We start from the raw sequence: 15,877 nt of genomic DNA, 5'->3' as shown, positions 1-15,877 counted from the left end.
ATAACCTTGCTAGCGTGTGAAATGAGTGCAATTGTGCGGTAGTTGGAGCATTCTTTGGCACTGCCCTTCTTTGGGATTGGGATGTAGACTGATCTTCTCCAATCCTCTGGCCACTGCTGAGTTTTCCAAATTTGCTTGGCATATTGAGTGTAGCACCTTAACAACATCATCTTTTAAAATTTTAAATAGTTCAGCTGGTATATCATCACTTCCACTGGCCTTGTTATTAGCAATGCTTTCTAAGGCCCATTTGACTTCACTCTCCAGGATGTCTGGCTCAAGGTCAGCAACCACACTACCTGGTGTATACGAGACATCCATTTCTTTCTGGTATAGTTCCTCTGTGTATTCTTGCCAGCTCTTCTTGATGTCTTCTGCTTCTGTTAGGTCCTTTCCATTTTTGTCTTTTATTATGGAAATCTTTGTACGAAATGTTCCTTTCATATCTCCAATTTTCTTGAAAAGATCTCTGGTTCTTCCCATTCTGTTGTTTTCCTCTATTTCTTTGCATTGCTTGTTTAAGAAGGCCTTCTTGTCTCTCCTTGCTATTTTTTGGAAATCTGCATTCAATTTCCTGTGTCTTTCTCTATCTCCCTCGCTTTTTGCTTGCCTTCTCTCCCCTGCTATTTGTAAGGCCTCATTGGACAGCCACTTTGCTTTCTTGCATTTCCTTGAGATGGTTTTAGTTGCTGCCTCTTGTATAATGTTACGAGCCTCCATCCATAGTTCTTCGGGAACTCTTGTCCACCAAATCTAAATCCTTAAACCTGTTCCTCACTTCCACTGTGTATTCATAATGGATTTGACTTAGATTGTATCTTACCGGCCCAGTGGTTTTTCCTACTTTCTTCAGTTTAAGCTTGAATTTTGCTATAAGAAGCTGATGATCTGAGCCACAGTCAGTTCCAGGTCTTGTTTTTGCTGACTGTATAGAGCTTCTCCATCTTTGGCTGCAGAGAGTATAATCAATCTGATTTCGATGCTTCCCATCTGGTGATGTCCATGTGTAGAGTCGTCTCTTGTGTTGTTGGAAAAGCGTGTTTGTGATGACCAGCTTGTTCTCTTGGCAGAACTCTATTAGCCTTTGCCCTGCTTCGTTTTGAACTCCAAGGCCAAACTTGCCAGTTGTTCCTTTTATCTCTTGACTCCCTACTTTAGCATTCCAATCCCCTATAATGAGAAGAACATCCTTCTTTGGTGTCATTTCTATAAGGTGTTGTAAGTCTTCATAGAATTGGTCAATTTCAGTTTCTTCAGCACCAGTGGTTGGTGCATAAACTTGGATTACTGTGATGTTAAAAGGTCTGCCTTGGATTCGTATCGAGATCATTCTATCATTTTTGAGATTACATCCCAGTACAGCTTTCACCACTCTTTTGTTGACTATGAGGGCCACTCCATTTCTTTTATGGGATTCTTGCCCACGGTAGTAGATATGATGGTCATCCAAACTGAATACGCCCATTCCCGTCCATTTTAGTTCACTGATGCCCAGGATGTCAATATTTATTCTTGCCATCTCATTTTTGACCACATCCAACTTACCCAGGTTCATGGTTCTTACATTCCAGGTTCCTATGCAATATTTTTCTTTACAGCATTGGACTTTCCTTTCACTTCCAGGCATATCCGCAACTGAGCGTTCTTTCGGCTTTGGCCCAGCCGCTTCATCAGCTCTGGATCTACTTGTACTTGTCCTCCGCTCTTCCCCAGTAGCATGTTGGACGCCTTCCGACCTGAGGGGCTCATCTTCCAGCGTCATAACTTTTATATGCCTATTGTCTTTGTCCATGGAGTTTTCTTGGCAGGAATACTGGAGTGGCTTGCTGGTTCCTCCTCCAGGTGGATCACGTTTGGTCAAAACTCTCCACTATGACCTGTCCATCTTGGGTGCCCTGCTCGGCATCGTTCATAGCTTCTCTGAGTTCTTCAAGCCCCTTCGCCACGACAAGGCAGTGATCCATGAAGGGGGGAATAGTGGTACATAATTAAAAATGCTTATGTCTCCTTGAGCAAAGTTGTATCTGATAAAATTAATCTCCAAACTCCACACTCAAATACGTTCTGATTACTCCTGTTTTTCCCAGTTTAGCAGCTTCTAAGCTGCTGAAGTGCAGTCTTTTGTTCATAATGTATATCCTCTATTGGGATAATTTTCTTATTGAAAATGGAGTCCATTCAGCTGCAGATAAGATAATCAAATGATCACTTGCCTCCACAGAACAAAGCACTGCCTTCCCTCAATTTTGCCAGCTGCAGCCAATTCAACAGATCAGCCAAGGGCTGGGGGTTTGTTGTAAGCAATAGGAAATGGGCGTGAACAACAGAATCTGAATTGGAACATTCTTTCCTGGCTTTTCCACCTCCTTTCCTCTGGCTGTCACTCACACTGTTGCTTTTCCTTTAGTGAAAGAGGAACACATCCCATTAGTTAAAAAACCTTCCCATAAACCACCAAAGACAAATAGCTTCAATATAATCTGATTCATAAACTTAGAGAAGAAATAAATCTCTCTCTGTCTACTGAATTACTCTCGAGTAAGGTGGTGCTGTGGTCCACAGAGCCTAGGGCTTACCGATCAGAAGGTCAGCAGTTCAAATCCCTGCGGCAGGGTGAGCTCCCGTTGCTCGGTCCCTGCTCCTGCCAACATAGCAGTTCAAAAGCACGCTAAAAAGTGCAAGTAGATAAATAGGTACCGCTCCAGCAGGAAGGTAAACGGCGTTTCCGCGCGCTGCTCTGGTTTGCCAGAAGCGGCTTAGTCATGCTGGCCACATGATCCGGAAGCTGTGCGCCGGCTCCCTTGGCCAATAAAGCGAGATGAGCGCCGCAACCCCAGAGTCATCCGCAACTGGACCTAATGGTCAGGGGTCCCTTCACCTTTACGTAGGGTACTGCCTAGCTATGTGTTCCTCTCTCCAGACTTGCTTGGTGAGGCCCCAGGTCCTGCAGTTCCCCTCAGAAATAAACACACCAACACAAGTATGTTGGGTTAATGGGATAAATAAGGCCACAACTTTATTGGTTACAGATGTGAGCGGTTTGGCTAAGGCATTTGGGTGAAGCCAGACTATAACCTGACTCTCCTGCCCATCTACAGGAAGTCTCTCAAGGGTCAACCACTGACAGGGGGAGCCCTATGATATGCATCAATTAAGAGCACCCCCAGGGTCGCCAATGGGGTCGTGGCACGGCCCTAGCCCACGCCCAGGCTTCGGACAGGAACCACACCCCCGGATCCCTTTAATGAGGTACCCTTAACGAGGAGGGGCAGGCGGCAGCAACAAACTCCCCTCCCACAAACAAGGCTTGCCCAATGCAAGGCAGGCGAAAACCAAATGCCTGGTGCCAATTTGCCAAGTGGAAAAATTCCTACCTGGCCCTCGCAACTAGGTGACCAACATTAGTCCATAGCAAGGCCAAAGTCAAGCAATGCATGAAATAGAGGGCGGGCGGGCTGGGAGATCTGGCGAGAAGAGGTTGCACCCTAGCTGCGCGGCGGTGTAAACGGCAAGCAGCCACGCCCCCCGGCTAATCCAATTGGGTGTGACGCGGTTGGGTGCCCTAATGACGTGGGCAGCATCCATCCACCCACTCTCAGGTCACTGCGAGGTCCCAGATGTCTGCCAGCAATGCTGCGCCCCCGGGGAAGGGGAGCGGTCGAACACCTGCTCCTAAGCCTCTTTTTTAAAAGGCACATGCACCCAGACTCAGAAGAAGAAAAAAGAAATGATGTACATGAAAGCAAGTCTGAAAAGTAATCACACAGATTGAATGGGAGGAATTTGCAGTAGAAACTCTTCAGATTATCAGTTAGGCTGCAATCCTAACCCCACATACTTATGGGGGTAGGCCCCACTGAATTCAGTAGAACGTGGTCAGGATTGCCCTAAGCACCCATTTGGTCATTAACTTACTGCAACAGTTGCTGTCAAACACCATACTTTACAGAACATGCTGAATTTCGATGCTCTGTTTTCTCTGCACTTTCTGCTTCCACCACATGGTGGAGTGTGCTTGTTTTTTTGTTTTTTAATTGGGTTTTATAAACAAGAATAATGTTGTACAAACAAGTATACCAAATTTTCTCATGTCATTAGTATGTCACAAAAATAGCATAATAAATGTGGAAAAATATCTACAACACATTTCATTATTAGTGATCAATGTATAAGTTCTTGATTTATGAATTGGTTTAAACAATTAGGAAGAAGAAGGGGGGAGAAAAAAGGTGGAGTGGCGAGTGGGGTGGGGTGGTTATGCTTCTTTTTTTAAAAAAAATAATTTTTATTAACTGGCCAATCACATCAAATTAAATCACATCATATAAATTCCGAATTACAAAGCCAAATTTTTAAATTTTGTTGGGGGAACCCATACTTCAAGATCCAAAGGGGAATTCAGATCATCTTATTACTGCGTTAATGTCCAAATCAGTCCCAATCAGTCCAAACAAAGTTCATAATTCTATCCAGTCTTATCTTGGTGTTGCCACATCATATCTTGTTCATATAATTTCTCTTTTTCCTTTACGATCTCTTCTGTTAGTCTCCTTAAGCCGATAGCAAGTGTAATAATCCTGTGTGGATTTCCCGTTCCTCCACTAAGTCCAGATGGTTTCCATATATCTCCTTTGTAGATAACATCACTTTTTCCATCGTAAATTTTGGCATTTGTCGCTCTTAAGTCCCACCGAGGAGTTGATTCACAATATGTAAACAACTCTATTTCTCTCTTTCTCCTCCCAGACCCAAGAGCTCCCACAATGCCTCACAAAATGGCGACGGTATTTTTCCTGAGTGTGACACTCCAAAACTCTTAGCTTTTCAGCTTCATCTTGAAACATTGCTTTGGATCGAAAGTTTATCTCCACACAGCCTTAAATCCACAGCTTAAGTCCTTAATTTCTGACTCATTAGGGGAGGGGATTCTTGTTAAATCACATAAAAAGGTAGAGGCAGGTTTTTCCCCCCCTCCCCCCTCAGTCATTTGTCATACCGTATCTTTACGTTCTTCTCGTATTTTATTGTTGTCTTGTTATCAGAGATCTCTTCTGTCAGCAGTATTTACTCCCCTTTTTCCTTGATGTATGTGCAATTAATCATGTCCAAATTGTTTCTTTTTAAAGATCATTGCAACCAGCGGCGCGAATCGGGGACGGCGTCGAGGAGTGCCGAAAATCCCACAGGAGGGCTTTGTGCCTAGTGCCCCCACCCCCACAAATTCGGGGGTGGTATAGGGCACAGCAGGCAAGGGCCGTCCCCCCCATAATCCTGGGGGGGTTAAGGAGGCTAATTACCCCCATCATAGCCTCCAAATTACCTCGTGTGGGTCGGAGAGATGTTATTGTCAGCCATCTTCCGATGCGCCACCTGGGGTGGTTATGCTTCTATTATTCTACTTAGTGTGTGTGAACGATTTTGTCAGCATTACTTGTGTGGGTTCTCTTACTATTCACTTGTTGTATTTCCTTGGTAGTGAGAGAGGTTGGGGGTGGCTTAGGGTGTGGTTGGTTGCCTTTGGTTGGCTGTAGTGAGAATTGTTTTTGTGTGTGAGCAGGGTGTGAATGTGTAATTTGAATCAGGTTAGCCAGACTGATTCGTATGCTGTCGGTGGATTCTTGTTGTTGTCTTGTTGGGCTGTGTATGTGATAAAGTGGGACCATACTGGAGTGAGGGCGTCTTCTTCTATTTGTTCCTGCGTCAGTTTCACTATTGGTTAGTTTTTCTAAAAAGGCTGTTTCCCATACTATTTGATACCACTGGTCCATGCTTACTCCTGACAGGTCTCTCCAGTGTCTGGCTATGATATTTCTTGCTGCTGAGAGTAGGTGGGTTATGAGCTCTTTATGGTGTGCTTGTTAAAGGGTTGCACAAGTCAAAACATTTTCCTATTCATATTTGTTGTGTTGAATATGAGTTGAACTGTTTTGGACCCAACTTTTGAAGAGAGTAATCTGAGTTTCATTTAGGGAGAGCATTTTTGGCATCATGTGCAATACAGAAAGGGTGGTGTCTTTCCTCCAGCAATGTTTTAAAACTTTTCATTCTTTCGAAAGCCCTTAGGGTTACAACAATCGTGTGCATCTTCTCAGGTCGTATCCCTGTTGTGCTGCAACAGAGAAGACCCTCTTCCTGCTTATCACCTATCTCACCTCTCCATAGGCAGGTGTCCTTCCAGGAGGAATACCTCACAGGATGATCTTCAGGTTTGAGCAGTTTCATGGAGAGCTAGGCAGTCCTTTAAATACCTGGGTCTTAAGCCATATAGGATTTCAGAAGTTGTACAGCAATTCAATTTTGCCCACGGAATGTTCATTCCTGAGTGATTATTTTGGTGGTCCTCCAGACTGACGAGTTTATGCACATTTAAAAGAAGTCCAAAACCCTTTCTGGCACATACAGAGAGGCAAGCAGTACAGATAAGTGAGATAGCTCTGTCCCCATCAATGTTCTGATAAGCAGGAAGTAGGGGACCTCCGATGCTCATGGAAAATCGAGGTTCTGAAATGCATGGGAAGCAGGGTTTGTTTTTCCCGGGGGAACTCGCTGGAACTTAGTTCTGGCACCTCTCAGGTGGGTGTCATTGCAATTCTAAGAGAAAGAGGGAATCTTTCAAGAAAAGTTGCACTCCCCATTTCAGAATATCATCCTCCAATCTCTGGAAAGTGATTAGACTAGCAATTGGGGGAAGTAGAATAAGCTTGCCCTCTCATGTGTTTACTTAATGTGGATAGTGAATGTCTGAAGAAGGCTACAGTGTCATAGCTGGCCATGCAACTGTGGATTACAACAACACCTACTCTTTACTGGACTGATTTCTTATTCTTTGAAAATGCTCTCCTTTGTTCTCTCCCTCTTTTCTCCTATTTATCAGACATGTAAAATTTCCATTGTGTGCTTTTTATTCTGTTTTGAAAACGCATACACCTGGGCTCAAGCCAAGCATTGGGGGCAATGTGCTCCTCACAAGATAACTTTTTCTGCAAAAAGGTTTCCTGCTGGAGCTGAAGAGTTCATTTGTTCAGTTGCCAGGCTGCCCCCACCGTTCAGCCGATATGAGGCCATTCAAGGTGACAGAAAGCATCCTCTGTAATAAGCAGATCTGAGACCATCCAGAGCTTTGAAGAGCCTGATCAACCCCTCAAATAAAAAGTATGTATGACATAACCTTCAGAAAGACAGAATATATTTTAGTCACCACTCCAAGAGCTCCTCTGAGAATTAGAATGAAAAGCTTGTCTGAAGGAGGGGGGGGAGCATACCCAAAATCTTCAAAACCCAAAATTTCTCCAATGAGCATATTATTCCAAAATGGCTCTTCAGGAACAGAGTGAAATGCAACATGACTTCTCCCCATATGCTCCCAGGGGCTCTGGCGTGGCCCTAGCCCCTGGAAGGCGAGCCCCTGGATTCCTTTAACAGAATACCCTTTCGCACATTGGAGGGGCAGATGTAACAACCTCCCCTCTCCTCCACATTGAACCAATGCCTAACTGCCAAACCTTACAAAGTTGTGAGGATTTGCTACGTGGCAGGCGAAACCCAAGTGGCACCAGCCAATTCGCCAAATAGGAAAATTCCTCCCGGGCCCCTGTCTCAGAAACAGACGACCCACGATGGCATAGCAAGGTCATAGGTAAAGGTAAAGGTACCCCTGCCCGTACGGGCCAGTCGTGACCGATTCTGGGGTTGCGCGCCCATCTCGCTTAAGAGGCCGGGGGCCAGCGCTGTCCAAAGACACTTCCGGGTCACGTGGCCAGCGAGCCTGCACCAGCGCAGCACACAGAAACGCCGTTTACCTTCCCGCTATAAAGCGGTACCTATTTATCTATTTGCACTTAAGGGTGCTTTCGAACTGCTAGGTCGGCAGGAGCTGGGACCAAACAACGGGAGCTCACCCCGCCGCGGGGATTCGAACCGCCGACCATACGATCGGCAAGTCCTAGGCTCTGTGGTTTTACCCACAGCGCCACCCGCGTACGGGTCATAATGAACCTTAAATAGAGGGAGGGTGGGAGGGTGAGCTGATGCACGAGGGAAAAAAAGGAAGCTCAGTGCAACTTGCAGCGGTATATATAGGTCCCTTGGATAATGCATGAACAATCCCAATGGCCAGAATTACCGCTGCAGCCGAGGGACCACCAATCGGGTTGTTGTGGCTATCCAGTCGCTCCTACCCACACAAGCAGTGAGGTCAGTCCTGATGATCTCACCGCAACACATGCTCTCTGTGAGGAGGACACGGTTTCTAACACCCCCTGCTTATTAGCAAAGGGAGCCCTATAGCAACAAACACAGATCCAAGGAGAAAGCAAATTATATAAAAACAGTTACAAACTTCATAGAAGATTAGCAGTGTTTATTACAAATCAGTTTGTTGCAGAAAACTAGAGATTTATTCCTATGTTATGACGAAATGTACACTCAAACCTCCTCCCTAAAAATGCAGAGAATTTTACCGGGGGGGGGGTCATACTTACAGGTATGCCAAACTTGCAAAATACACAGAAAAATGGCTGTCCCCTTTGTAGAATTGGTGTGATCCAGGATTCACATGCTATGACAGCTTATGGAGCAGTGCTATTGCCAGCATTAATACTTGGAATTGATCAGGCTTGCTTCATATAGTCTGAGACTGAACAGGTTGCAAATGTGGCTGTTTTTTGTGGTCTTGGCACTTTTTTAAAAAATTGAAGTGATATGTGAAGTGGCCGTAACTCCCCCCACCCCCACCCCCCGGCATGGGCACGTAGTGTGTTCTCCTCAGCACTGACAAATGTTTTCACTGTTCCCAACTATAAAAGGAAAATAAATATGCCGTTCTACTGGGAAATCCCAGCAGGCTTTTTGGAAGTAATGACTGAGTAGGAAGGAAACTCCCATTGCAGTCTCTCGTCCTCCCTCCCTCCCTCTTCTCCTCAGCTGCCAGGGCTCAGGGCTGAACAAGGCTGGCTGCTTGGTGACAGAGCTCTGAGCCACCTTGGCGATGATTACCTGATGACAATTTCACAGGCTGTCAGTGACCGTCTTGCCTGAGTGGGTCTCCTGAAGGGTAATGGGGTTTAATTGCCCTTTGGAGGACAGAGGAGAGGAAATTTTTGTTGGGACTGTGGATACCATTAAAAAAATATATATTTATGAGGAAAAGCTGGAGGGACAAAGGAAATGCTGAAAGCTGTTCATTTATGGAGGGGGGGGGGTTTAGAGGTGGAAGCTGCTCTGTTAAGCAAACCTATCCCAAAATCTGCTTGAAAATATTTCCCGTGCCCCCCCTTCCTCCGGTTTCCAGGCAAGATTCACATCTGACAGACGTTGGTGGAGCTCCATCAACACTAATCTGTGCTGGCTAAAAATTCTATCCATCTTCATTTAACTATCTGCTCCACCGTGTCCCATTTATCTCAAGCTGGAATGCTGGACGATGCCGTGCAAGGTTAATCGGCTCACCCTCCACCTCTGCAATTCCGTTACATGGAGAAGAGTTCAAATGCAATTCTCACACCTTTCCCAACCTGCACTTGCCCAAATTTCAAAATCACCATCCGAATTCATCTTGGCACCATTTGGTACTTTCTGCTGAGCATTAGAAACCACTGGAGGTCAAAAGGAAGTGGGGCCCTGGCAGAATCATGAGAGGGGGACAGCTGCCTGTCCAGACGAGTTTTGCATAATAACTGACTCCCTGTATGCCCTGCAAAATGATTCCAAGCCTGCCCTTTGCAGGGCAAGTGTCTTCTGTGAGCAAGGTCAGTCTGCACGTTCCCTCTTTGTTCTCCTTGCCTGCTCTTTTGACTGGTGAGACGGGCCCTGGCAAATCCAATTTATTTGTTCATTTTTCACTCTCAGTAGCGCATTTGAAACTCTAACTGGTACCTTGGGAAATGATCTGCAATCACCAAGCAGGAGAGCCCCCTCTGGATGCAAGTTAGCTGGATTACTGATGGATTAGGCAGTCCAGCCCTGAAAACCACCAATGTATTTGCCATTGGAAAAAGACTAAGCAAAAGCCAACCTGACTTTTGCCATTCAGAGAAATATGGATTTTTGTTGTAGTAGTAAAAATAAAGAATAAAATGCCTTCCACCATTTGTTTTATAATGCCGTTGCCATTTCATTTATTTTATTTCATTTTACAACATTTGGATATTTTACCATCAGTCATACTTCAGCTATATTACCTAAAATGTCCTTGGTTTTTTGCGTGTGTGTGTGTGTGTGTGTGGATGAAGTTCTTATTTGCCTTTTATTTTGGGAAAAGATTACAGTGTAACTAGCCTTTAGCTGAGGAAAATACCCCATCTTTTTATTCTGCACTACACTTGCTGAAGGGACGTGGGTGGTGCTGTGGGTTAAACCACAGAGCCTAGGACTTGCCGATCAGAAGGTTGGTGGTTCGAATCCCTGCAATGGGGTGAGCTCCCGTTGCTCGGTCCCAGCTCCTGCCAACCTAGCAGTTCGAAAGCACGTCAAGTGCAAGTAGATAAATAGGAAGGTAAACGGCGTTTCTGTGCGCTGCTCTGGTTCGCCAGAAGCAGCTTAGTCATGCTGGCCACATGACCCGGAAGCTGTACGCCGGCTCCCTCGGCCAGTAAAGCGAGATGAGCACCGCAACCCCAGAGTCTGCCATGACTGGACCTAATGGTCAGGGGTCCCTTTACCTTTACACTTGCGGAAAAGGTCTGAGGCAAGCTAAACAAATGGTATGGATAATTAAAGCTTGTGGGCCGTATTCAATGAAATTGTTGTGCTAGTGGAAGCCAGTTCAGTGATTCCCACTAGTGCAACGGGGCTTCCTCCCTGCTCCATCTCCCCATATCTGCTCTGGAGGCCTGGGGAAAACCCCAGAACTGTACATGGGGAAAAAGGAAATGTTGCTCCGTCAAGCGAGTAGAAATGCTTCTGCTGATGGAAAAATTTCCGTGGCACTAATTGGAATACAGTCTTTTGCTCTGAGACAGAAGACGGTTTCCTGGCAGACTCTGGTGTATCATACTCATTAAGGGACCGAGTTTGGTTGGCAACCCACCTTTGCTAGGAACTTTCTAGGTCAGCCATTATCCACCTGCTGTCTTCAAAATGTATTGGGCAGGTTGCTGAAAGCGGCTTTAGTTGGGCTGATACAAGTCTTTATTAATTTCATTGCATTAATATCCCACCTTTTTCTCAGTGGACTACAAAGTGGCTTCCATGATTCTGCCCCCCCCCAATCTCATTTAATCCCCACAATAACCCAGCGAGCTTCATGGCCAAGTGGGGATTCGAACTGTGGACTCCCAGGTTGCAGTCCATCACTAACTGCTACACCACACTGGCTCTCATGTGGGATCAGCCTTCCTGCCCCTATAATAGGGGAATAATATAATATATGTGCTTTACAAAGTTGCTGTAAGGAGATAAGAACAATCTAAGCAGCGTATATGAATTCTAAGCATTATTCTATTAATCCACAAAAATAGATATGCACACATTTATTGCTTATATAATCTAAAAAATTATATCCTGCTTTTATTTAAAAAGCTCTAGGCAGCTATCAATGACAAGTTAAAAGCAAAATGAAACCAACATGACAAAACTGCATACCTATCCACACCCTCCCTCTTAGAAGGCATGCTTTTAAAAGCACAGAATTGCCAAGAGGGATTAATTTGAGCTAAAGTTGACCACAACCTTCCTCCACCACTTCTTTCAAATGCTAAGCTCCAACATATTCATGCTGGAACAGGCGAAGTAATAATAAACGTAAAGGCACCTCTGAGTTTATGCTTGAGTACCAGGGTTTGTATTGGTCCCTGAACTGTGTCTTTAACATCTGTTTGATGGTACATAGAATAAATTATGTGGAATATTAGGATATTTTCCTGTGCAGTTTTTAAAAGTGAAAGCAGCTGCAAGTAAAGCTGTATTGTAGTGGGTGTGCAGAGTGGCCACACTTAATTCTGTCATTTCAACAACTCAGAATCAACATCTCTGGCTGGTTTTTCACCTCCACACAGGGAAATACTGTATATGGGTCCTCATATATGCCACTTGATTACAGTAAAACCTCTAAGCGGTTTACAAGAAGAATGAAAATTACCAATAAAAAACAATTGAAACAGTTCATTTAATTATTTTTAGATGTTTGTAATTTAACATTAAAAGTAAAAACAGTAAAATTCAGATCAAAACTTTTCAACTTATTTCAACAGGACATGACTGGCTGAAACCCCTCAATAGGAACATTCTGTTAGAGAGTGATGGTGTGTAAAAATGTTTTGTAGCAGATAGAATTGGGGGGGAAATGGACTCAATTCACATTTAGAAGTAAATGTATGTAACCCACACTTTCTGAAACAATTCAAAAACCAAAACACCCACCCTTCCTTTGAAATTCTGCAATGCAGTTTTCCAGGCAAGTAATACATGAATGATGCTATGGTCAGGTAAACTGCATATAAATGCATACAGTAGTGAAAATAATATACGAAAATACATTCTATTACAGTCATACCTCGGGTTACGAATGCTGCGGGTTGCGTGTTTTCAGGTTGCAGACTGTGCCGAACCCGGAAGTACCGGAACAGGTTTCTTCCGGGTTTCGGCGCATGTGCAGAAGCGCATAATAACATAATGACACACATGCGCAGAAGCGCTGAATCACATCATATGTGTGTGCAGATGCAGATGCAGATGCAGCGCTTCAGGCTGCGAACGCTGCGGGTTGCGAATGTGCCTCCCGCATGGATCATGTTTGCAACCAGAGGTATGACTGTACGGGAAACTGATTTGCAAAATCACATATGAAAATACCTGTGTCAGGAGAAATTTGCACTAAAATGATGCTGAGCTTTCATGAGGATCTTTAATATATTTGGCAAAACTGATGTGGAAAACTGAACTTAAGAGATACCCGACTAGAGATCTTCCCCCATCCCTAGCTTCAGGTACCACTTGCACACTCTGATCACTGGGGACGAAGAGCCAAGGGGTGCTGCTGCCTTCATGGCCTCTTTGTGAACTTCCGAATGCATCTGGCTGGCCACTGCTAGCCACAGAATAATAGACTAGATGGAAATTGGTTGGATTGAGGAAGAAATACTTGTGATGAGACATAATTCATACTTCATATAGCTCTTTGCAATGTGCAGGCTATTTTATAAATTGCTTCCTCCTCCACAAACAAATCTGTGAGCTATTTCTATTTTACAAGTGTGGAGCTGAGGAAGAGACTTGTCTGGGAAAGCATTTTTCAAACTTTCTACTGTACTTTCAATGACACTTTGCAAATTGAATCCTTTGTCTGGGTCATGTAGGGACATCACACTCAGGTCATTGGTTGTTGTTTTTTTAATGAGCCCATTGAGCTTCACTGTTACCCCCTATGAACTGAGACTTCAGCTTAGCACCAAAGATATATCACATCTCTTCAAATGTCTTTTAACATTTGTCGCGTGGCTTAATCCTTCCTTTCTAAACAGGGTCAGATCAGTAAACTGAGATTAAAACAGTTTCCCAGTTTTAAACGAGAACATTGTGGCTTAATGGGAGGAGAGGAGAGACAAGGAGTGAATGTGCAAGGCTCGTTCTTTGGCCAGTAAATCATGGTTGTTATAGCAGAACCAGTTTAGGCAAACTATAGGTCCTGGGAGAGGAAATAATTATAAAAATAATAGGTCCTATGGAGAGGAAATACCGTATTTTTCGCTCTATAACACGCACCTAACCATAACACGCACATCGTTTTTAGAGGAGGAAAACAGGGGGGGGGATTCTGAATGAAACAGTGGATGTATCATTTTTGTGCTTCATGCTGTGGCTACAGACATGTGATCTGATGGTGAATTTGGGGTGACCCAATGCAAAGATCCTGAGGAACCATGTGGATCCATGCTTTGTAACCACATTTTTGCACCATTGCAGCCCCAGGCAACAGTGGGTGCGTGATTTTTTTGGTGCAGGCTGTAGCCATGGACATACTATGTGATCTGATGGTGAATTTGGGGTGACCCAATGCAAAGATCCTGAGGATCCATGTGGATCCATGCTTTGTAACCACATTTTTGCACCATTGCAGCCCCAGGCAACAGTGGGTGCGTGATTTTTTTGGTGCAGGCTGTAGCCATGGACATGTAATGTGATCTGGTGAATTTGGGGTGACCCAATGCAAAGATCCTGAGGATCCATATGGATCCGTGCTTTGTAACCACGTTTTAAGTGGGGAGGGAAGGAAAAACCAGAAGGGACAAGGAGCACGAGAGGGGTGTGCAGAGAAGCATGCAGGAGAGGGGTTTAACGGGAGGGAGAAAAGGAAGGCAAAAGTTTCCACCCACCCACCCAAGCCAGCTCTCTCTCTCTCTCTCTCTCGCGCGCTCTCTCTCTCTCTCTCTCTCTCTCTCCCACCTGCATGTTTACCGGCTGCCTGGGAATCCCTAGAATGCTTTCCTGGACGCAGCAGCAGCAGCACCGGAGCATGGAGAGGAATTAGAAGGAAGGACACAATCCTTTCCTTTCCCCTCTGCTTGCCAGGAGGGGAGGGGAGGGGATTTCCCTTCTCTTTGTTCTGTTTGAGCAAACACAGCAACGGAACAGAAGAGGGTGGGCAGTAAGACCCTGAGGCAGAATACAGGAAAGTAGCAGCTTCCTCTCTTCAGACTTCCCTCCTCCTTGACGCGCGATTTGATTTTTGCCTGATTTTTACCCCTGCACTCATGTCAGTCGGCTCCAGGGACCACACATTCGCTCAATAACACGCACAGACTTTTCCCCTTACTTTTTAGGAGAAAAAATCTGCGTGTTATAGAGAGAAAAATACGGTAATTGTGAAACCACTTTGGCGGCTTGATGATTCTCATCAGTGTTAGCTCTCCATGGGTGCCCAGGCTCCAAAGCTTACTTACAAAGTGTTAAAAGTTCCTAGTTTCATAGAATCATAGAATCATAGAGTTGGAAGAGACCACAAGGGCCATCGAGTCCAACCCCCTGCCAAGCAGGAAACACCATCAGAGCACTCCTGACATATGGTTGTCAAGTTTATTGGTATAGGAACTCAAGAGAGTCTTGCTAAAGCCATGTGGCTGGAAGGAGCAGCTCAGAGTTCCTCACACAACAAAGTCCACATGTAGATTGCAGTGGGTGGGACAATAGGCTTGCTGAGGGTAAGTAGACATAGTTGAGCCTGGCAGAACAGTTTACTCTATGGTATTAATCCATTCATGTATTAATTAGACTTAAGCATGTTGGTTTTAAGAGGCTGGCTATCCCACACCTGTATTTTGTACAGCACCCAGAGACAGAAACGGAAATAGAAGTAAGTGATATCAGTACTGAAGTAAATAAACCTGTGTCAGTTACTTCACTGGGGCAGGGGAAAAGAAATGATATGGCTTAGTGGAAGAGTTATACTGCTGTTCCTTCTGCCGCTGGAGGGAGAGATTTTCCCCTGGGGATTTCTTAGTAGGCTTCTCCCACCTGGCACTATCTGCTGCACTCTGCTCTCCTTCCCTCTCTCCCTGAGGAGGAAGCAGGGAAGTCTTTTTTTTATTAAGGATGGACCTGGCATGCTCTTTCCAAGCCCCCTTTCTGTGTGGGACGCTCCCCCCTGCCCTCAGCCTTGCTCCCAGTTAAGTCCTGGAGCGGGCAATGAATCATCGAGCCCCCATCCCTTCCTAACTTATATTGAAATTTCATTGCAGCACCAAATAAACTAAATAATGTCTCTTTTAAACAATTCCTATGAATGGGACCATTTTACACACACACTATTTGAAAAGGCTGCCTCTTGCATTCACCATGCTGACAGAGGCATTAAAATGTATTTATAACAGCCAGAGATAGCTTGGCCTGAAGAGTGAACTTAATTCTTTGTCTGCCAGGCATTCTTTTATGTATGACAGTGATT

At 44.8% G+C, this 15,877-nt stretch overlaps 1 protein-coding gene across 1 annotated transcript in view; it reads right to left on the bottom strand.

The window, feature by feature from the left end:
- Positions 1 to 706: 706 nt before the first annotated feature.
- Positions 707 to 15,877, bottom strand: part of LOC309341499 (craniofacial development protein 2-like) — a gene marked incomplete at its 3' end in the record, with an annotated part of 217,033 nt that continues 201,862 nt past the window's right edge. The window contains exon 2 of the mRNA XM_081861051.1: positions 707 to 1,764. Coding sequence (XP_081717177.1) covers positions 707 to 1,762 — 1,056 coding nt within the window. The 5' untranslated portion in view covers positions 1,763 to 1,764. The remainder of the gene's footprint in view (positions 1,765 to 15,877) is intronic.

This window comes from Podarcis erhardii, assembly GCF_964252035.2.
Source record: "Podarcis erhardii genome assembly, chromosome: 1".
NCBI classification, from domain to species: Eukaryota; Metazoa; Chordata; class Lepidosauria; order Squamata; family Lacertidae; genus Podarcis; species Podarcis erhardii.
Note: the sequence above shows the minus strand (reverse complement) of the source record. Positions and strands in the feature narration are given on the sequence as shown.